Genomic DNA, 23,938 nt, shown 5'->3' on the forward strand with positions numbered 1-23,938 from the left:
AATATGCCTGAATAATTCCTTTCAATTCTACAGCATCCTTCATTCTGGGGACCTTCCAGTGCTTCATGCACATTCATTACATTCTCACCACACCCTCTGTGAGGCAGGTAAGTAAATTCTATTTGACCCTGGTGGGTAAACTGAGGCACAGATAAATTGGGCCAAATTCAGCCTTGGTCTTATTGAACCGTTGACCCCTTTATTTGCTCATCGGTGACACCAATCTTGTTTGTAGGCTTCTCCCTCTGCGCTTTCCCCCAGGCATGGGAAAATCTTCTCATCAAAATCTGTAAAGTCACCACCTCGTCTTCCTTTAAATCCCTCCTTAATGGAATATTAGGACAGGTCCTTTGCTGGAATGGATCAGATATGCCAGTTTACGGCGGCTGAGGATCTTGGCCGTGGGTTTCCAAAGGCTTTCAAGCAGGAAGTGTTGCAATCAGATTGATTCTATAGAAAGATTTATTTGTAGTGCGCAAGCGACATCATTTCTTTGCACTCGCTCTGTTATATTGTGTTGCTTAGGAACAGAATGGTAATTTTAAATGAAATCATTTTAGTTGTTATATTCTGGTGATTATTAAAGGAGCTGGAATTTACTACATGGACTGCACGCAGTCAATGAAATAATTAGAGGGGTGAAATCATCAGAGCCCGTATTGTGTAAATTGGTCCTTCAATATTACTTTTAAAGATGAGATTACACACTGGAATTATAGCACACCAGTACAATTCACCTACAGAAGAGGCTCAGTAGCTCTGAGCACAGAAATAATAACCCTTTGACCTGCATAGCTCCTGTCACGTAAAGATCTCAAAGCATATTTTTATAAAAAAATTAACTGTGGCAGGCAAATTTTATTACACCCATTTAACAAGCGAAGAAGCTGAGGCCCATGGTCTTGTAATCAGTCAGTGGTAGAGCTGGGAACAGAGCCGAAGAGTACTAACTTTTAAACAAGTGCCGTAAGCACTACACTGCACTTTTCCTAATGCAATGGATTGCGGAAAAAGGTAAATGAGATCCTAGGACGTATGAGCAAAAGTATTTCCAGTAAAGAGAGGGAAGTATTAATGCCATTGTACAAGGCACCATAAGGTAAGACCTCATCTGGAATACTGGGTATCATTCTGGTCACCCATGTTCACAGATGAGAAATTCAAAGTGGAACAGGTGCAGAGACAAGCTCCTATGATGATCATGGAATGGAGAGACCAATATTATGAAAAGAGACTATAAGACCTTGGCTGGCTTTAGCCTAGTAAACAAAGGCTAAGAGGGATCTAATTGCTTTCTATAAATACATCGGGGGGTGGGGGTGGGGGATAAACAGCAGGGTGGGTAAAGGGCTATTTAAGTTAAAGAACCATGTTGGCACAAGAACAAATGAGTACAAACACGTTTGAGCTGGAAATTAGACCATTTCTAACCATCAGAAGAGTGAGGTGCTAGAACAATCGCCCAATAGGAACTTTGGGGGGCAAATAACTTAATTAGTTTTGAGAGAGAGCTGGACAAATTTATGAGTGGGCTTATATGACAGTGTTGCTTATGATGATAAGCAGCTCTGAGTGTCTCTTCTGGTTTATGTTGGATGTTCCTAAAATGTCATGCTTCAGGGCTGCATGGTCAGGAGGGACATTTTCTCCCCCAGTGTATTCTGTGGCTTCTTTTTCTCTTCTCCCTCAGAAGCATCATAGATGGCCACAGCTGGAGCTGGGACATGGGACCCAGCCAGCCAGTGCTCTGAGGTTGCCCCAGCTTTCTCTCTCTCATGTGCTCAGCTGGCTGGTTCTTGCTCACATGGTCAGGGTCTAACTGCTCACCATATGTGGGGTCGGGAAGGAATTTTCCCCTAGGTCAGATTGGCAGTGACCTCAGTGGGGTTTCTCCTTCCTCTGCTGAGTGGGGCACGGGTCACTTGCCAGGATGATCTGAGGATATCTCACTTAATCAATTCCTGCCCATTGCACGAGACTTGGGCATTGGTGCATGCCAGTACCTCCTTATTCTCTGCTTGGGGCACCTAATAGTTTAGTCTCTTGTAGGCTGTAATACCTTGGTCTGATTTTGGTTGCAGGGTGTAGTGTGCAGGTTTCGGGTGGTACTGGTGGCCTGTGATATGTAGGAGTTTAGGCTAACTGATCGTGTGGTCCATTCTGGCCTTTAACTCTGCGAGTTTCTATTTCTCTTTGGGTTTTGTTACGTAGGGCTCAGTCCTGCGCATTTCTTGAGGTTAGTGCCCTCAATGTCCCCTAGATTTATAAGGAACTCAGCACCTTCCAGGGTCAGGCCCATAATGGGTTAACTGAATATCTGTGCATGGAGCCTGGACTCGGAAAGATAAGAAGTTAAAGGCTCATGTAGGCTAATCTAACTTCACAAGGTATGTGTATCAACGACAGTCCAAAAGTGCCTCCGTAGGACTACGATGCACTGTACAGTCTAGCCATGCGTGGAAGGTTGATTCCTGCCCGCTGGGATCAAAACACAGCAGCAATGGGAATACAAACACAGGGATAATCCTGTCTAGCAAGTACTGATTTGCAAGAACTTTTGTGCTAACCTAGAAGCTCCTGAATCCTAAACTAGATTCTCCTCTGACTTGACTTACTCCTGAATCACAGCATTGTACTCAAGAGGAGAACCAGGCTACTACTTTTATTCCATAACTGATGTCAGCAACCCTGCAAATTGCAGCTCCCCTACTGGTGTAAATCAGAAAAGCTCTATTGGCTTTAGCGGAACTATGCTGATTTGCCCCACTTGAAGATGGAGCCCATTTAGGTTGATATGCATAAGATGGTAACACCGGCTACTCAATAAGGCCCCTATTCAACAAAACACTTAAGCATAACTCAGACTGAAGCAAGCAGCGTCAATCGGACTATTCACATGCTCAAATGTAAGCATGTGCTTAAGTACTTTGCTCGATCGGAGCCTAACGCAGGGCAGATTTACGGTAGTGGATAGGGAGTGTCATGATAGTAGATTTGGCCTTTGTGGGTTTCTTTATTTAAGTGTCCTAGAGACTCGCAGCCAACAACCACACAGCATCTGAGGCAAACACTAGGAAGAGAAGGCAGCAAAGCGCAATCCAAGTATACTCTTGGCCAGTCATTAGTCTCCATTAAAAGAGCAAACAGGACAGGGAAGTGAGGAAGGAATTTCCAGGCCTCCATCCAGAAGACGCACGACGGCTCAGTAAAGTCATGCTGAGGGGCAGATGACTTGGCTGTCAAAATGCAGCCACTTCGCAAGAAAGATCTTCCGCCTCTCTTCACACATTCTAACCCGCTCAGTCAACTTAAGGCCTTCTCACTGGAGCTGGTTGGGAGACTGGGAAGAAAAGTTTCCATGAAAAATGTCCATTGCAAAAAAAATCCACCTTTTTCGCTGAAAAGTTTCCATGGAAAATTTCGAATTTTCATTGAAAACTCAGAGAGCGAAATCGTTCAGCCAAACAGCAAAAGTTTCCCTTTGGAAAAATCAAAACAAAATATTTTGTTTCAGGTCAGGCCAGCTCAAAGTGAAATATTTTGGGGCAGTCCAATGTTAAACACTCTCTGCCTGTGCTACACCAGTGCCATGTGGGAGTTGTGGTTTGGGTGGCTCATACCCCCATTCGCCCCTATGGGCAGAGGTCCCTGGCTGGACCACATCTGAACAGGAAGCAAAATGGAATGCAGTGCAGCAGCCTGCCCTGAACGTGAAAGACCAGCTACTCCAGTGTTTAGAGCTAACCTGGGAATTCAATTCCCTGCTCTGCCACAAATTTCCTGTGAGACCTTGGGCAAGTCCCTTAGTCTCTCTGTGCCTTGTTTCCCCATCTGTATAATGGGGATAACAGCCCTGTCCTGCCTTTAACAAATTAAAGATGTGAAGCACTATGAGATGTACTGATGAAAAGTGCTATATAGGAAAGAAGTGTTATTTTGCTTGTTAAGAGGGAGCTGAGGAGTCGACAGATTCAGACATAAAAAGCCTGAAGACCCAGTATTGTTTCATGCACCAGTGACTGAGAACTACTGCTACAAAAAGCACCCAACTTTTCCCCCAGTTGACGAGAATGTGATCTGTAATGCACTACATTCATAAAGAAGGCTCCCTGGCACACAGGCCAGATTTTAGTTATTAAATAAAGCAAAATACTGCTTTAAAAATGAATGAAAAGAAAACCATTCTCAGTGGTCTGTGAATACAATGTTGTCTAAGCTACAATAAGAACCCCAGGAAAGGGGGCACAGGTCAGTAGCTGTTAAAGATGGGTGACAGAATGATTAGCATGTATGTTTTGTTAATGGGCATAATAATGATCCTGTCCCAAACATGCCTGGATATGGAGAGCCCTAAGTACAGCAGATCTAGTGCTACTGTGCCGGACTGCTGCAGCCTGGCAGGTGACATCCACCTTAGGGTCAGTCTGAGATCAGTATTGGGGTACCATCCTTCAGGAGAACAGTAAAACTGAGCAGCTGACCATGTGAAAGAGCCCTGGCCAAATTTCAATCTACATTTTTAGATCCAACCACTCTAAATTCTCACTGCTATTTAGACACATTATTCCTCTGACCCACATAGCGGTGTAGTGCTACTATGAACTGCTGAGCCATTGTTATGTTACACCCCAGAGGTGACCGCATTTCAGGGGCGGATAAAGGAATCACAGGAAATAGCTGGACTTCAGTAGTAAAGCTGGTCAGGATTTTTTCTGGAAAACTTTTTTTGCTGAAAAATGCATAATCGTCAAACCCAAAACTTGTTTCTGAAACAGAGTCAGTTCTGACAAATCTCATAATTGTTGAAATGTCCTTTCTAAAGGAAAATTTTGCCGATTTTGGAAAGAGAAAGGCCTTTTGGCTTAGAAATTTTAGTAAATTTAGCCTCAAAAAAGGTTAAAAAAGAAAAAGGTCAAAATAAGAAATGAAACTTCAAGTTCTAAATGAAATCTTTCAATTGACCCAAACCAAAAATTTTTTTGGCTTGTTAGTTGGTGAAAATTTTTGAGGTTTCAGCTTTTTATTCTGATTTGAGATGGAAATTCTTGTAAGATAGGAAAACTACTTCATTCCCAATCCTCTGCTGTAAGAAGAAATGAATGGTAAGAAATGAGAATCACAGGATTCTCTTCTAACACCCACCACCAGTGTATCTGAGAACCTTCCAGAGTTAAGAATTAACAGGAAAGCTAGCATGTGTTTTTCAAGGTTTCCTCTTCATCCTCCCCTGAGAAGAGGATGGGTCCCAAGAAACGATAAATCAGCATATTTTTAGATAGTTTACATCCTTTAAATTAGAACCAATTGTAGCAATTTTCTATCCACAAATAGCTGTCTGTGAAATGGCAAGTCCAGTCATTTATTTAAATTTCATTTTGTTTGTTTGATTTTTTCCCCCTATTTCCCGTTTTTCACAATTCCCGTTCAAATTGAGAAATGTTTGTGTATTTTTATCTTGCTCAAGGTAAGAAGAAAAAGAAACTTCACTAATAATACCCCAAACTGCATCCCCAGGGGAGCATTTAAGCAACTAGCCTGCTCTACATTATACATAAACATCTCAAGTTCAAGTTTAATTCATCCCCCTGAGAAACTATTTTTTGCCAAGATAAAGATCTGGAAATGTACTGCGCTGGCACAATGCATCCTGTATCCCGAATCTGAAATCAGGCTTCCGAGAAGCAGCCCCCTCCAGTATTTATTATCCCTTCCTCTAGTACTTTACCAATGCTGCATAAAGTTTCTTCAGGTTACAGCAGCAGCAAATGCTCCTGGTTATCGTTCTTTGGTTCTAAGCTGTACACGGATTATGGATATAATGCAAACAGTTGGGTACGTTCATCAGAAAGACCCATATTCTCCCCCACACTGACACCAACAGGGGGACGTTAAACCAGGTAGAAAGCAACCATGGAAGCTGTGGCATGTCTCTCCCTCCCCCAGATCCACCCCAAGTCCATGGATTTGGGGCTGCACAGATCAAGGGTATGCATGGCTGGGCAGTGGATGACTGTTCTCTCTGGCCCCCTTCTACCTACAAACAAGCGGGTCTTTCCTTGCAGAAAAGCCAGGCTGCTCTTATCGGCATCATCTTCCACAAAATCCCACTCAGCACATTGACAACTGCTCCTCCCAGAGAGGTGTTACGGAGCAGTAGCTGGGGAAAGGGGAGAGTGGCAGCACAGCTCCAGGAGGAACCATGCCGCTGTGGACAAAGGAAGTGAGAGGTCCATTGAGTAGAGTGAAGACCCTAGGCATCCATTTGATTCCTCTACGGATCTCAGGACATCCACAAGTTTTATAGGTTCCCTTTCCTCCCCACTCCTGGGTGAGGTGTGATAGGAGAGACAATTTGCAGGAAACTCTGTGAGTGAGTTCCTGGCCCTGCCACAGGCTGTAGCTTGGTTTGGAATAAACTTTCAGACTAGGCTCCCTTTGACAGGAAAAGCTAGGCTAGCAAGCTCATGCATAACACAATACATGGCATCAGTCTACCCTAAACAGGAGGTGTTTATTAAAGAAAACAGACAGAAGCAATAAAACAGGCTTCTTCCACAGGGTTTGAGTTCCAGCTTTGTCTCTCTTGTTTACCAGGGATGACACCCTGTCTGGAACTCCATACAGCATACAGAGACATCTAGTGGTTGAATAATATGCTGCATGCAAAAATATTACAGTGGGGATAGTCTCTTTCACGATATTTCACTACCTATCCCAAGCCAGAAACAAGGAGTAGGAAAAAACCTAAGAACATTTCAGAACCTTCATAAAAAGATTCAGTTTTATACACAGGTGAAATTTTGGGTGGTTCTTGCTCTTCCCAGACCAGTCACCTTCATCCAGACCCCCAGGCCTAGATTCTTTGCTACATCCCTTTTATTCTCCATGCAACTACTTTCAGCTGTTTAATCATAACCCATATTACTGTCTGGGCCTGAACAGATCCATATTTCCCCACATTCCAGGGATGTATAGAGCTTTTTTTTTTTTTTTCCCCATATCATAGGGTTCATGGCCGGAAGAAACCATTGGATCCTCTAGTCTAACCTCCTGTATAACACGTGAATTAAACCCATTTACCCTGTACTGAGCCCAGATGACAGAGATTATTCAGCTCCATGTCTGCTCTATAGTTGCTTCAAACTGTAATAAAATCACTATACAAATGATTCCCTTTTCCTTTAAGAGGAAGTGGGCTGTGGATTTATGCAAATCCTCCTGCAATGTATGTCAACATGACAAAAATATCCTTAAATCAGCCTTCCCAAAATACTACTTGCTTGCTTCACCCAAGCTGATGGGCAAATAAAATATCATTAGATTGCCATCTCCCAGTCAGTGGAAGATAGGTAGATTTTGTACCTGGGCCTGGTTTGTTTTAATGATTTGGCAAGACTGCCGTACGTGAGCCAAGAGTCACCCAGATCTCAATGTAAATCAAATAGTAGTTGCATTGATTCCAGGGGGGCGACACTGATTCACTTCAGCTGAAGTCTAACAGGGAACTCAAGTGAGGAAAAAACACAATTATCTTTGATTACAGCTGCACCAGCATATGTGGAGAAGTGGCCTAGCTGTTAAGGCAGTAGCTACTAATTCAGGTTCAAATCCCACTGCTGCCACCAGCTCTGTGCCTCAGTTTCCTCCAACAGTAAATTGGGGGGAAATGGCCTACCTCCCAGGGGTATAGCAAGACTTCATTCACTCACAGTTGTGAGTGATATTATGGAGGAAAACAGCACAGAACTATTCTAATAACCCTACGCATACTTGAACAGCTTCCTTAAAGCACCATGAGTTCTGTAAATAGCCCCATTGAGAAATTTTCTCTGCCTATTGTGTGGCTTTCAGGTCTTAGTTTCTCAAAACTGTTAGCAATTTGCCTTCAACGAAGTGCAGTTTACTGAGGGGGGGGAGATGTAATGAGTGCATTCATGCACCATTTAATTTAATTGTTTGACCCCCATGCAGTCATATTTCTGAGAGGTAATTGGAAAGTTTTTTGGTTTTTTTTATGCAGCGCAAATAAAGGAAGCCCTAAAAAGGTGCTCTTTGTTACCAGTAATTACTGAGGAGTCAGAAATTTGGTCAGACTTGATAATTGTTGTCGTCTCTTGAAAGAAAAAAAAAAAGAAAAAAACCCCCAAAACTAGCAAGGTAATAACCAACCCTACAAATCATTAAACAAGTCACTTCATATGTGTTACGGTATTTAAGCCATTAAGGCATGGAAATATGAAGCTGATCAAAGAATTATTTTGCAAGGCCTGATCTAGCTGAGCCTTTTAAACACCTCCCCAAGATGAACTCTGGCTCTAACAGCAACACTACTGTACTACCCTATAAGTATCCCCAGAGCTTGGCAAACGCCACAGCACCGTGTGACAAGGTGGAGCATGTTTGCTCTCCCCCATGTAACCAAAATCACACGGTGTGAAACTGACTGATCCAAGGCCCACTGAAACTGACTGAGAGAGAGAGACTCAAGGGCTTTGGAGAAGGTGCTCCCGTGAGAGATACCGAGCAGGAATGAATCAGTGCTGAGCTCAGATTCAGAAAACAAAACTGAGATGAAAGGGCTGGAGAACACAATGGCTTTGGTCTCCTTTCAGCATTTCCTGCCATTGTGGTGGTATGTTTTGTGAGCAGGCCTAATAGGTTGGGAAGTGGGGGAGCAAGATCAGGAGTTATTTTTTAAAAGCCCTCCCAGGATAGAGTGTGGGGGGGGGGGGGGGAAACAAAACACGTCTTTGTTTAAAAAAGAAATGAGAACACTCTGTAACATTCTGGGGACACAGCTCTCCCAGGTTCTGACCTAGAATTGTGAGGACTCAAGGGTGGGTGGCCTGTCAGCCTAGCCTATAGCAGCAGAAGTGCTGGGTTCTAATCCTGCACCGAGGCTATGAAAATGACAACAGGCAGACGGGCATGGCCTAAGAACCTGCAGAGAAGGGTTAGGACCTCCCAGAAAATCTCTCCCAGATTTCATGCTGAGCCAAGTGCACTCTGGATGCTGAGTGGACACTAAAGCTGATAGTTACGTGCACCACTATCAAACCTCCATGCCTTGTATTGGTTTTAAGGAGCTACCAAGTCCTTAGGGAGACGACACTCTTCTCCAAATCCTCTGAACTTTGTGGAAGGCAGCTCCAGGTCCAAACTTCTCACCACGCTTCTAAGGGCCAGATCCTCCGCTGGTGTCAATCAGCCTTGCTCTAATGAGGCCAACAGCGCTAGACTGATTTACACAAACAAGGATCCTTATGTGTATAATGGCTGCAATCAAAACAGGAGACAGACATCCCTAAAGTTTGTGGTTCATCTTGATTCAAAGACTGACCAGTCTCTCTGGCCCTAAACATCCCACCACTTTGGGACTTTCTATATGATGCATTGGTCAGGTGCATTTGTGCTTTGAAGCTTTTCCTCTCACATATGCGTGTAGTTAACCTTATATTGAGCACTTTACAGTACATGAGACCTTTTCCAATCAGGCGTTTACAATACGACATTCATCTCCCACCATACAGCACTGAAAAGTCTCCCAATTCTTTCCTTCTGTGTCCCAAATCCCAGAACCCTTTGCAGCCACAAGGGATAGTGGGATATAGTATGTCACAGGATGGTTTCCCCTTCCTAATCATTTTGTGGCTCATGGAGGATCACTGCTCTGTAAAACAAAGGCTCAAATCAGAACATTCTTTAGAAAAGTGAAATGGCCCCGTGGTTTTGGGGACTGTGCCTTTAAGGGCTGAGCTCCCGCTCAGGGAGTCTGGGCCATGCAGAATTTTTAAAGAAAAAGCACTTCACATACACCTTTCAATAGCTCTTTTTTTTTAAAGAGTCTTTTACACCAGTTCCCAAATCTCTTTACGTATCAGACTAGATTCTGCCTTTGGATGTGCAAGAATGGGCAATGGAGAAGGAACTAGAAACCTCAGTGAGGTGCTCAGATCCCATGACAATGGGTGTGGTCTGAGAACCGAGATAGATAAGATAAGATACAGAGTGCGTGGGCAGCAAGAAATGAGGCGTGCCTGCCTTTGATATATATACTGCAGGACGGGATGGTACAATATAAAGGTTTTTAATTGGCATAGGTTTGGGATGGCAAAGCCACAAATTAATTATGTAGATCATCCCAAGTGAGTGCTGATAAAAGCTTTCATCCCACACCAACATGCGTCTCCTATATGCCCTGAATGCTGCAGAAACACGGCCGTAGGAACGTGTGAAAACCCTCCGTCTGTAGTGCTAGGCTGTTCTAGGCAAGTGTTCCCATTCTGATCCTTCCCCGCATACAGATAAATATTGAAGTAACAAAGTCCTAATCAGGGCTGACATACAGAGGCTTTTCCCAGATGGATTTCCTATCCCCGTCGCTCTTTCAGATGTCCTCCCTCCCTTTTATATCCCTGAGTCAGAGCGAAAGTGAATGACCCATATAATCTAGCTGCCAGGGTGAGCCAGCAGAATAGCTCTGTAACCCTCTCACAAAGCTTGACCAACAGAAAATGCCTTAAGCCAACTGAATCCAAACATACTAGTGGAAGAAGGGAGAAACTCATCAGAAATTTACAAACATTGAAAAATAGCTTTTCCGTAGATCATGTCCTGTCTTAAAAACCCAACATGTTACGCAGGCGTCTATGCCAAGAGCCATGCGTGACATGAGAATCAGGCTATTAGAGTGTCCATCACACGTCACTAGTAGGAACATGACTGCAAGCACTAAATCAGTGCATTACTCGCATATTTTAACTCCGTGGGAGCGCTACAGAATCAGGCCCATTTTACACAAAGATTGATCTCTATGCATTAATTTGTTCATAATTGCTGAGAGTTCATTCCAGCCCGTGTTCCAGTGGACAAGGAAACAGGGCAAAATATGAATTCATTCATTAATTAATAATGAATAATGAATTTGAAAAGGAAATGTATTGCAACACTGACAAAAGTCATTTCACCTTTCAACATGGATGATTATTAATAGCAGCGCAGTAGGTACATATAATAATGTTGCAACCCTGTGGACTTTACAACAATCCTGCTGGAAGCCCTGGGTGCTAGAGGAACGATCCTTCTACGGGAGCTGAATTCTGAGCTGGAAGGATTTTATATATTTCCTCATACATTATTTAATCCTTTTCCCTTTGGACCAACATTAATAAGTAACAGAAAAGTAAACCACGGAATGAAAAGAAATAAACTTCATGAATTAAAATAATATTATGGCCAGCCAGCCTACATTAGCACAGAGTGAGCAATGGATCACACAGAACTTTCCCTTGGATGAATATGTAGGCTGGGCCATTTTGTGCATTTCTCACTACAGTAGCCTGCTTGCTTGTCTACTCGGGTTTTTGGCTAGAGGGAGAACATCTATTTTAAACAGGTTTTCCAACTGTAACAGTAAACATTAGAAACAAGGCTTGACGCTTGGAGCTGTCTTAGCCTTCATGATGCAGATAGGGAGGTCTTTGAACATTGCTCCTCTGGAGCGATGATCGGTTCTCACAGGCATTGCATTTCCACGTCACAGAAGAAACCTCTGTCAAATCCCTTTGTCCCTGTTCAAGTCCTCTTTTCTGGGCTGGAGGAGTCAATCTTCCCCAGGGTTTCTTTTACCAGCCCCTTTTGGAAGGAAGGATGGTTTTGTGATAAGGCACTGGACCAGTCTATAGGAGAGCTGGGTTCAATGGACTCTGTTAATGGTTATTATTACCGTAGCACCTAGGAGCCCTGTCTCGGAACAGGACCCTATTGTGCTAGATGCTGTACAGACACAGAACAAAAAGACAACCTCTGCCCCAAACAGAAGGGAAAACCAAATATTCATTCACTAGGACCTTGCACATTCCCAGCCCCAAGGAACCAAGTTTGCTTGCCTGTTGGAGAAGAGCTAACCTACAGATGTTTAACATCTGGGGGGCTGGCAGTGGATGCTGAAGGGAGCTGTGCCAGGTGAGGAGGGAGGGTTTTGGTTGCTAAGAAGTGGGATTAGCTTGAGGCTTTTGGGAGGAATTTGTTCCAGCCCCATCTGCCTCCTGTTGTGTGAACTGTTCTTAATGTGACCTGCCCTTCCCCGCTTGGAGTGTTTGGGTGGCAGTTGGAAATTCTGATGCCATTTTTCAAAAGTAAAAATATGTCCAACCTCTCAACTGCTCCCAAACAAACAAAAACAAAAAAAGTCAATGACACATTGATTGTCTAACTCAGAGAAGGTGGAAGGGTTTCCATGAAAATTGAATTTTCAACCAAAAAGAAAAAATCTAAACTGGAATTTTTTTTTGCCAAGTCATGACTCTTCATGACACCATGTGATCGCACTATGCAAAAATTTCATGTTGTGACACAACGTTGTGAGATGGCGACATTTCCCTCAGCCAGAAATAGTTTACAGGACAGCTAACCGGTGTCATGTATAGCACACATAGCATGAGGAACTGCCCTGGTAAATTTCAGACACTAGCTTTCAAAATTCAGGGTAACAGCAGCTTCCATATTTCAGGAGTTGGCACCATATTTTCGGGATAAATTAAATAATTCACTGCCTTTCTCGCTATCTAATCTAACTTCTCTCTAGGCTTCTATACCATTATTATCACTGTCAATGTCCAGGCCCTGAAGGATTTCAAAGGGATTGTTTAAAGAACAGTATTATGGGCCAAATTCTGCACCAGTTTAATTAGGTACAGTTGCCAGTAATATCAATGCGAGATGCACCAATTTACTCCAGGGCTGAATTTGCTGTTACCGAACAGCTTCAGACTATTAATTTTTCAGTTTTCTGCTTCCCGTGTATAATGTTGCTAGCAATTGTGGGTATTCAAAGTTTTGCACAAGGGCTGCAGTTTGTCTAAGTTGGACTCTCTCTAAATAAAGAGCTGCAAAGAAAAAAAGGAAATTCCACAGGAAGTTCAAATATTTTATTACTTCCTGTTTGTACAAGTATGTCAACACTTGGCACTTGAAGTGCAATTTGTTTAGAACTTAAGGTGTCAGTTTGAAAAATGTTCTTTTTTCCCCCCCAGCTCTAACGTTCAAGTTTTAGCGCAGCAATAATAATAATAGTAAAACAAAAAAGAAAACAACTTAGACATTTCGGAGTAACTCTTTCCCAGTGCATACAGTACATAGTCTGGCATTTCAGAGAGGATACACCCTGTAAAAGTTCCCGTCACATTCGTTGAACAGCCTCTTTTTCAAAACTCACCCTCTCTCATTTCCCACATGCAATTTTGCACATATCACTGGATTGCTGGGGAAAACTGCAGGTGCAAATGAGAGAAGTGTATATTTCAACTTCCTGGCTGCAACTCATTAGATCAGTTTCTACGTTCTCTTGTTATTTATGCCTGCCATTTGTTGTGGATGCAAAATTAGGAGCCAGGTGAAGGTCCCTTTGAAAATGAAAGCTTTGATGACTTGAATATATTGTCCTGACTTTTTTGTTCATACAAGATTTAAACAGGTTAAGAGCAGATGTAGATATCTCAGCTGCAACATTCACCCCACAAGCCAGATTTCAACATCCAACCCAACCTGCAGATCCTGGGTTTTGGTCTGACATAATATAGATACAGGAGCAGCCATGAATCCAGAATCCAAACCTCTCTCCCTAAAATTCAGGGATCTTCTGATCTGTGGTTAGGATTTGAGCACATCTCTAGTTAAAACATATGCTTAAGAATAGAGGTGCAGAGAGCAAAACCTAGAACAAAGCTCTATCTATGTTCAAAAGACATGGGGGTCGGGGATGCAGAAGAAATTGAAACCTCGGTCCCAACCTATATCAGTAGCCTCAGAGGTAGTCCACACCCATTCCTGCAGGTGGGTGATGATATGTGTACAGGGGATAGGGCGTATTTCATGCACTACAAGAACCTTTGCATGGGGAACTCACACCATCTGAGAAGGTGATACCCTGCAATTTCCCAGGATACAGATACAACTGGCTGATTCTTTTAGTGCTAAGGATGGCTCTCTTGCCATACCAGGCTGGCCCAATGGCCTTCCCAGCCCTGTATCCTGCCTCCAGCACTGGACAACGCCTGGGACTGCAAGAGAAGGAACAAACACAAAGCATTCTGACAACTGTACAATGCCACAGACGAGGGGCAAAGCCATTGCTAGCCTTGCAGTGATCAACTAGGGGCCAGAAGTAGGAGGAGTAATAATAACAACACCAGCGAGCTCTCAACAATAGATCGCAAACTGCTTCACAAAGGAGGTCAGGATCATTATCCCATTCTATAGAGGGAAAAACTGAGGCACAATGAGGTGACGTGATTTGCCCAAGATCACCCAGTAACCAAGCCAGGAATAAAATTCAGATCTCCTGAGTCCTATTCCAGTACGCTACCTATTAGACAACACTACCTCCCATAAAGGATGATGATGATAACAGTCCATGAGTTTTATAGCCAGAGGACTACGTTCTGTTGTTGATACATATTCAAGCTTCAGATTATTGAGCAAAGTAACTGCAATGTACACACACACACACACACACACACAAGCAAAACAAGGAGAGGTTGCCTCTGGCTTAAACCCACAGTAACTAAGTCGGTTAGGAAGTCTTAGCCCACACACCACAAGGTTATCTTCAGATCATTAAGAATCTTTAATGTATTCACCAGGTTGAAATGCAAAGAAGGAGTGGAAATGATTCAGTTTGATTGCTGGCCAGTGCTGATTACTGGAGAAGCCAATCAAAGAAAACCAAATGCTAAGAATATTAACTATCAAGGATTTTTATTAGAGAAGCAGCATGGCCTAGTGAATTGGGCCTAGGCTAGTGTGTTAGGAGACCTAGGTTCTGTATGACTGTGACCTTGCTCAAGCCCCTCTGTTTCCTCTCCTAGTCTTTGTCTATTTACATTACAAACTGTTGAGGCAGGGATTGCCTCTGACTAGGAGTATGTCCATTGCCAGACACAATGCCAACTTCCATGAAAGCACTACTAAAATTGGAAAAATAATCATCATTGTTGCTTAAAAAAGTTACATCACCTGGACTTTTACCATTCCAAACAATAACTGCCACGTCAAGCCAGGCCCGAGGGGTGACATTCGAAACCTCTGTGGGCTTGTCCAAAATGTAAAAAAAAACCTACCAAAAATAGCCCACAAAAACTAAACCAAATCAAACCATTTCACACAGAGCCCCGGAGCTCGTTACACTCCGATCCTGGTCTGGCATTAATGGGAGCATAGGGCATGATCACAGCATCGACAGAAAATATTTTCTAAAGCATATTTAGAAGGCTCAAAATGTTCCCCTTTAATCTAGACACTGACGGCTCGACAGCCAAAGAGAATAAATTCTGCCTCCTAGTCCATTAGGGTAGCATGGTGTAATCCTTGGTGAAGGAATGTAAGGTCTGGGTAAAGAATTCCAGTTAAATGCTAGCCAGAAAGCGGTAAGACAATCGCTGATAAATAAAGAGCAGAAAGGGCTTGATCTAAAAATAAGGGATGTGATTCAAAGGAAACATGTGAGGGTTATGCTCCCATATAGTGTCGTACAGCACCTAGCACAACAGGACCATGGTCCATGACTCCTTGGTGCTATTGCAATACAAATTAATAATAATAATGGAAGAATTCTTCCATCTGATTAACCCAGAGGACCTTCCCAGTGCTCCTAAATTCAATGGGGCAACCATGAAAAGCTATGAAGGTCCAAACCAGCTCAGTTCAGGTCACATGGGGAAGGCAGTTTTGAGATGCCCTCAACTCAGTGGTGTCCAGAATTTACATTTGATCAAAACAGAACCAAAGAGCAACCAAGATGTTTGCAAGACTGAACAGCACAGAGAGTTAAACAAACGAACAGCATTTGCCATCCGAACGTCTCAGTGCTGAGAACCTGAAAGCGAAACTGACTATAAATGAAAGAGGGCAACAGGCTTCAGTGCTTTTCATGGCTCCCATTGAGAGAAATGCATAAGGAAAATGAACCATGAAAAGGAAACTGGACTTTTAAAGTCCTTTCTGTTTTAATAATCTAAGAAAAACACAAAGAAATGGGCTTGTTTACAATGGGTCCGACTCCTAAGTGGTGCTGGGCACCATTGGCTTCAATGAGACTGGCAGGTGCTCTGAGCTGCTCAGGATTTGAGCCAGTGGTGGTTTTTAAGCTGACAGCATTTGCCTGCATCCCAAGAGCCATAACGGACGGAGCAGTAAAACCATATCCCACTGATCATATTAATAGCACCACTTGCAGAAGCAAACAGGGTTGCACACAGGCTGCATTCAACACACATATACAGCGTGTGCATACAACGTTCACCAGATCAAAGAAACCCAGCACATGCTGCAAATCACACTCTTACGAATTCTCTCATGACATGCCAACATCATGTAATTAACATGCGCTTTTAACACAATAAAAAAGCCAGTGCTCTGTGACAGCCTGCACTGTAACCGCAGGACTTGGCTGTGCATTGGCGCTGAAGCTTCTTTCACACCCATATATGGGTAATGCCAGCCTGCCCCACGCACACTCTCCTACTAACCCACTTCCAAATAAAAGACATAACTTACTTCTTGGCTCCCGAGGTCCGTCTACAGTCACTTTAATGGCTCGGTGATAGGTAGCGACTTGTGTGGGGTTTGTGAACACTGTGATCGTCAATGTAAAGCTTTTTCCTAAAGGGGGAGAAAAAAAAAGAGGACAGGAAATGCACATGGGTTGATTTCTTCAGTTTGAAGGCTTGGACCTGCTCCCATGGGAAGCTTAGGCCCAGATTTAGGAAATCAGCATGAAGCCACAAATCCTGCTGTACAAATGAAACTAAGGAGCATTTGATTTATATATTTAAATATATGAGGCATCATTTGTTGCTGGCAGCAGGTAACGAGAAATTGGACCTGCTCCCACTGGAGTCAGTGGCAAACCTCCCACTGAGAGAACTGGGCCCATTTCAGTATCAAAGCCAGAACCCTTTCTGATAACCATAGCTGTTATAATGTATTTTCCCCCCACACCAGCCCCTACACCTGGAACAGCTTTCTTCTTCCCAGGTGCCACGGCATTTCTTCCTCTCCATGCAAATCCATCCTCGAAACCCAATGTTTTCAGCCCACTTCCCATCATTAATCTCAGACCTGGAGCTCTCTGCTTCCCAGCACCTGGGCACTGAGGGCCTGAGTCTGCAACCATTGCTCGTGCTAGCAGTCCCAGAGAGCATGAGCAAACTTCTCAGGATGAGTCAGGGTTCCAGAATTGGGCCCATAAAAATAAAATATTTTTTAAAATGATAGATACATGCATTTGGTGGGATAAGAGACAGCTAGCTAGAAAGGCAGATAGATAGACAGACAGATACAAAGTAAAGGCCTGATCATGCAAACACTCACTACCAAGAGTAGTACTTACTACCATGTGCAGTTCTATTAGCTTCATTGGGATTGCACCCAGTAGTAAATATTTGCATAATGAAGCCCTGAATTATCTGAATTTACTGTCATGAATGTCCTTCCATGAGTAGCCCTCTCTTTCCTCTTGTTTTCTGCTGTTCTCCGCCCTCCCTCTGTTCTTTGGTCTGTCCTCGCTCTTCACCTCGTTATCTGACAGGGGCCCTAAGAGCTGAACCTTGCATTTGAACAGCCCTAAACTCTGGAAGCAGGATCCAAACCAATCCCCCTGTTTGCGCTTTTGCAAAATCAAAAGCAGACCAATGAGGGCTTGAGGCTCTGATTATCTGCCTTATTCAGATTGTGGGCTCAGACTCGGTTGTTTACTTGTCCATACAGCAGTAGGCTATACTGGGATGGGGGTGGAGGAGGCAGATGAGGAGATAGGCTGATATGAAAATTATTTAAAGTATCAGTCTCAGGGTTGAAGAGTGGGGGTTTTCAGGCTAATAGTTTTTTGTTTTTAACTAGGGATACTGTTCTGAAATGGCTCAAGGAGCTTCTGTGTCTTTGCTAATAATGCAATAGCAATATTTGCACTGATATAGACACACTTTCACCCAGAACTCTGAAAGCACTTTGCCAAGATGGGCACTATTGTTATCTTTGTTTTACAGAGGGGGAAATAGAGACACAGAAAAGCTAAATGACTTGGCCAAGGTCAGAGGGTGACTCCACAACAGCAGAGCCAGGAGTGGAAATAAGCTCTCCAAATGCCTACCCCACCATTCTAACCACTAGGCCATACTCTCTTCCACAACCAAGAATGCAACCCAAGGGACAGATCCTCAGCTGGTGTGAACTGCTATAGCTGACACCAGCTGAAGGTTTGTCTCCAAGAATCTTGTCGCCCCACTGCCTTCTCTGAGGGTAAAACTACCCTCTCCCAGAGCTTGGAAGAGAAAACCAGGAGTCCTGATTCCAGGTTCTACGCCTTAACCATTAAATCACAGCCGCCTTTCTGGATTGGACTATGCTCATCAACAGTGGAGGCTCACTGATATTATCAACAGACTCACTGTCTAGCCAGAATGCAGGATTTAACAAAGCCATTTTTATAATGGACACTATTCTTGCCAGCACTCAGGACTGTTTGTGTTATGAGCTCGTAGCTGTTTCACCTTGACTACCAGCCACAAAGCACTTTTGCTACCATATATCTTCTCCGGACATTTTACTGCCCTTAGGTCCTTGAGCATGCATACATCTCTCTCTCTCTCTCTCTCTCTCTCTCACACACACACACACACACACACACACACGAGCTGAGCAAACACTGTACAGCAAAAAAAAATCATTAACTCCAATCTCATTTTTTAGATGGCTACAATAATTTAAAAGGGATGCCCTATTCAAAAACTGTAAGCACCCTGGACACCAATGACAAAATGAAATATTACAATTAAATTATTTATTCATCTAAAATCAAATAGAATTTTAAAAAAGCTGGAGTCTCTCCATATGGGTTCATGTCCTACATCTCTTCTACCAAAAATATTTCCGTGCAGGAGTGTTCATGGAAATGGCTAATTTTAAGTGGATACTAGAGAATATTCATGTCAAGGGTGAAATTCACCCTGACGCAGACTGCCAGCACAGAGTGCAGGTACCACTTAAAATCTCAGATTAGGATTTAAATGGTTCAGGCACCTTGTACTGGCTTTCTGCAGAGGGGTGAATTTTCCCCAAAGTAAATTTCAATATCAAATGCAAGTATCTGCACTGACAACTTACGTTTAAGATTTCCACTTATGCAGGTTAGGAAACCCAAACAATGCGATGTGCCCTTCGCATCCAATCAGAACTAGTCAACACAGTGAGGACATGCCAGAGCAAAATACTCTCAGTGAAACAATTTACAGATCAGGAATTATTAGAAGAATGTATTCAAGGAGCAAGTTCAAATACAGGTATTCAAGATTAGAGAAAACTTCTATCTGCTCATACGCAATTTGCAAGCCCACAAAGAAGAAAAGTCTTCCAGTAAATTATTTGTTAAGAAGTGTAACACAAATACATGAACAATAAGTTCAGATTCTCAGTGTGGCCGAATGCATAGCCAGGACATTTGGGAGATTTAAACCCTTGGTTCTATTCTCAACTTTGCCTATTTTTCACAAATGACTTGACTTCTCTGAATTTCAGTTACACCTTCTGTAATATAGGGTTCGTGACAATGCCTTCCTCCCTCGCTGGTAGCATTGTCTTCAGTGGAGCAACGTGTATTCATCTGAGAGCAATATGTGATGCTTAGTGTTCCTAATGCACTTCGGAGATCATCAGATGAATTGCATTATATAAGTGCCAATTCTTATTATTACTCACTGTCAATTTACTCATTGACAGACTAGAGCAAGTACAACTTCAGTCATTTCAACCCCTCTCCCTTCCCAGACACATCATTATGCACAGCAGCAATCATTCTAGGTAGCATGACTGCATAAGAAGGCCTTCATTCGAGTTCCAAGCTTCCTACTGTGGGCAAATTGCTAATTGTGGGCCAGATTCCTAATGCCCTCACTCACATTGAGTAGTACCTCACTCCATAAGGAGTTCCACTGATTTCCGAGGTGTTGTTCCCGGAGCAAGATGCTATTCCATGTGTCTTTGTGCAAATCATTCAAGCTCTCAGTACCTAAATTTTCCATCTGTAAAATGAGGGAAGAATACTCATCTTTCCCCTGCTCCTTGTCTCATCTATGACTGTAAACTCTATGGGGCAGGGACATTTTCTTACTATGTGTTTGTGCAGCTCATCGCACAATGGGGCCCTGATCTCAGTTGCTGCCTATAACACAAACAACAACAACAATAATAGGATACCAGAATCTAGTCCTACATCAGCAGATCTCAAATGAGAGCTTAGAGCAGAGTCCATCTAAACGGGTTTTACACATACAATGCATGCATCTCTCTGTGCGCGCGCACACACACACACACACACACGTATATTAATTTCATAGCTGATATGGAAACATATATGAACCAGAGACCCAAATTCTGCTTGCATATAATACTAGAGTAACTCCGGATTTCTGTTGGTGTAAACAAGAGCAGAATCTGGCTCTCTTAGAGATTTAAACGCTCAAACAGGAGAAAGCAAAGTGTGACAGAGAAAGCAGAAACCTGATAGCAATCATTTCTATCACTAATATTTTTTTAAAAGACATTTGGCCAAATTCTGCTTTCAGCCCCCATATTCAGGAAAGCACTTAAGCATGGTGCTTAATTTTAGGCTTAAAGTTAAGCATGCACTTAGGTTCTTTCACATACCACATGGATGAATGAGGAATATATAAATTAGGAAACAGACACACATTCCAGTGCAGATTCCAAGTAACCCCACTGAAGTCAGCTGAGTTATTTGAGATCTAAGAGAGAAGAATTTGGCCCATTGGGTCCAGGTCATGCAATCTTGCTTCTTCTCTCCCCAAACTCCTGTTGACTTCCTGGTGCACAAGGAAAGCAGGATTATCCCCATTATTTAGCATGAGATGACCATGCTAGGGTCTAGTCTTCACATATGTGTCTGAATCATAAGTGTGTGTACATGGGGCCTGATCCAAAGCCCACTGAAGTCAATAGTTGTCTTGATTTTCATGGGCTTTGATCAGGTCCTTGGTGTGGGAGGGAAACTGTACACCTAAATGCTTTCAAGAGACTATAAACTCCTGTTGTTTCAGGGCATGAACATGGGAACCCAGTGGAGGAAAGTAAATAATGAGTTCAAGAATCAGGCTGAGATTGGATTAGACTCACATGACCACAAAGACCATTGTGATCGTCTAGTCTGACCTCCTGCACGTTGCAAGCCATAGAACCTCACCCACCCACTCCTGTAATAGGCCCATAACCTTTGGCTGAGTTACTGAAGTCCTCAAATCTTGATTTAAAGACTTCAAGTTACAGAGAATCCACCATTTACTCATTTGGGTTGGAAATTTGTGTGAAGGATTAAAAAAAAAGAGAGCCTAAGAGAATAATTGACTGCAGAAATGAAAGCTTAATTCATAAAAGAAAAACATTTTCCATCCATCAACCTGCAACCAGTTAAGTGGAGAATTTTAAAGAAAATCTGCAACTTGGAAAAGGAGCCAACAGGAAAAAGGAAATGTATGAAAGAATGTAAACTATTCAAGTTTCATAAAGAGTAACAAGTAAACAGTTATTACATGCAAATAATTTTTAACATCACTGGTTTTAATTAATGCCAAGAAGTCAAAATATATTTGACGTTTGTATGTATACATTTGAAAAGTTAGAAAAAACACTGCCAGATGGCCATTAAAATATTGGGTTTAAAATTTTGAGAACTAACTGCTTAAATCAGTGTTTAGTTGTGATGAAATTTTAAAATACTATGTAAAATACGGCTACAATGAATAATGCATGAAGGTAAAGGATATAATACTTGCCTTCAAAAGTTGTCTGGCCTGCAGTATAGTTAAGGGATTCACTTGCAGATTGCAGCTAGTGATATAGCACAATGTAATTTCACTGATGGTTATTTTTAAAAATTGGCTTACAGGGTCTGCTGCATTATGATTAGTTTAAGGTTATATTATAGAGGGGCAGCTTTTTAAGGCCAGACAGGGATCATTAGATCATCAAGTCTGACCTCTTGTATATCACAGCAGGCCATAGAATTTCATCCAGTTAATCTGGACTCATAACGTGTATTTGACTAAAGTCTTGACTTGAAGACTTCCTTTGGTAGTTTGCTCCAATGGTAAATTATCCTCCCAGTTATTTCTAATTTGAACTTGTCTTGCTTTAACGTCCTATAACTATTAAATTTAACTTTCAGTTTAATAAATTAGGTTAGTCTCACACCTTCAGAATAGGAGAATATGTCGAGGCATATACTGCACAATGGAATTTCTTCGCACAAAAAAGTTTCAAATCTTTTTTTGTTTAACTCGTCTCCTAATAAGATTAGCATTTAACCTGGAAGGATCAGATATTTTAATAATTACCCTCACCCCTAAAAGAAAAAAAGTTAACTAGGGGAATAGTAGTCACACTTCAAAATCTCCATCCACAAGCTCTACTAATAATTATAAGCTTGTATGAGGTATGTCCAGTCACTGAAAATATTTACTTCCCTTCTTATAAATCCTGAACAGATGCAGTGTAAGTGATCGTGTTTAAAGTTGTACTGAAGAGATATTTGGACCTTTATGCTGCTATCTATTTATGGACTAATCCAATGGGAATCTTTCCATAGATTTTAATGGGCTTTGCATCAGGTCTTCTAGTCTGTAAAAATGGATACATGTCTTTTCATGCAATTTTAGTGTGAAAGGGTGGGAGACAAAAGCGAGGAGATATAGATTTACAATAATCAACAGCTTTTAATATAAAACATAGATTACTTTTCCTTTTGGCTTATTATTTTTGTGCATAAATGTCCATGCAGGTAAAGCCCAAAAGAATGGCTGTAATGCAAAGCAGTGCAATGCAGCTTTTACTGACTCTAACAATAATTTAATGGGCCCAATTCAGATTCCATTGAAACCAGTGGCAAAACCTCCATTGACTTCACTGGGAGCATGATTAAGTCCTGCATCGCTCATTTCAAAAGCTGAGAATTGTGATGCCTCTCATGAAACTACATATTGTTATAAATTATTTCCCCTCCTCCCCGCACTTTCGAGGGCCATTCCACCACTATAAAGACACCTCCATGCTGATTTGCGGTTGCTTTAAAATCTAAGCATTGTACAATTCTGCAGGTGACAGTTACCTACCTCTGCCACTTCGCCCGACAAATCTGAGGTCATTAAACCTTGCCACTTGATTTTTCATGACTGCTGAAGCATTTCTGAGCTCTGCGGAATAATTCTCATCATTTCCAGCCATGACTGTTACAACAGTCCCATCAGGTACATCTCCAAGGGCTACCACCTAAAGATAAGTGCAACAAAGTTATTTTATACTATTAATTATGATTAATATTATTATTTAGCTGATCAAAGCAGGCTCATTGTTCTGCAACCAGACATGAGGAATTGACATTCTGAGTAGGAAAAAATAAAAGTTTCGACTTAAAAAAAAATAAAATAAAATAAAATAAAAATAAAACGGAAATAGATTTCAGAAAATTCAAAAGAATTAAAATTCCTTTCATTAAATAAATCTGACAAATGTCAAGGTTATGTTCTGACAGCTGAATGATCCCCGTTTTCTTAATAGGTGGATTTGTATATTTTGAAAAATATTCCTTATTAAAAAAACATTTGAGTCAAAATATTGTTCAAATGTTAACAATTTTCAGTGTCAATTTTGCCTGAATAAAAATGATAGATTTCTTACAAGAGAAATCCTATCTATCTATATTCACCTGCAAGGATCGCTAATGCTATTCAAGTACGTAAGGGAATTACACGTCAAGGATTTCAGTCTATGTAACTCAATTACATATTCTAGGATTAACTTCCACTTCAAAAGCTGAGTTATTATATACACCACAACACACACCATTTTTAACAGAAAATTCCACAGAATCATT

General features: G+C 42.0%; 1 protein-coding gene across 1 annotated transcript in view; it reads right to left on the bottom strand.

Annotated features, from left to right (window-relative positions):
- The window catches only part of RUNX3 (RUNX family transcription factor 3), a 56,093-nt gene that overhangs the window by 29,338 nt on the left and 2,817 nt on the right, over positions 1–23,938 (bottom strand). The window contains exons 2-3 of the mRNA XM_067533854.1: positions 23,178–23,334; positions 16,555–16,659 (exon numbers count right to left, since the gene is read on the bottom strand). Coding sequence (XP_067389955.1) covers positions 16,555–16,659; positions 23,178–23,334 — 262 coding nt within the window. The remainder of the gene's footprint in view (positions 1–16,554; positions 16,660–23,177; positions 23,335–23,938) is intronic.

This window comes from Emydura macquarii, unplaced genomic scaffold (genome assembly GCF_026122565.2).
Source record: "Emydura macquarii macquarii isolate MOO-44397 ecotype Brisbane River unplaced genomic scaffold, CSIRO-AGI_Emac_v2 contig_3348, whole genome shotgun sequence".
NCBI lineage: Eukaryota > Metazoa > Chordata > Testudines > Chelidae > Emydura > Emydura macquarii.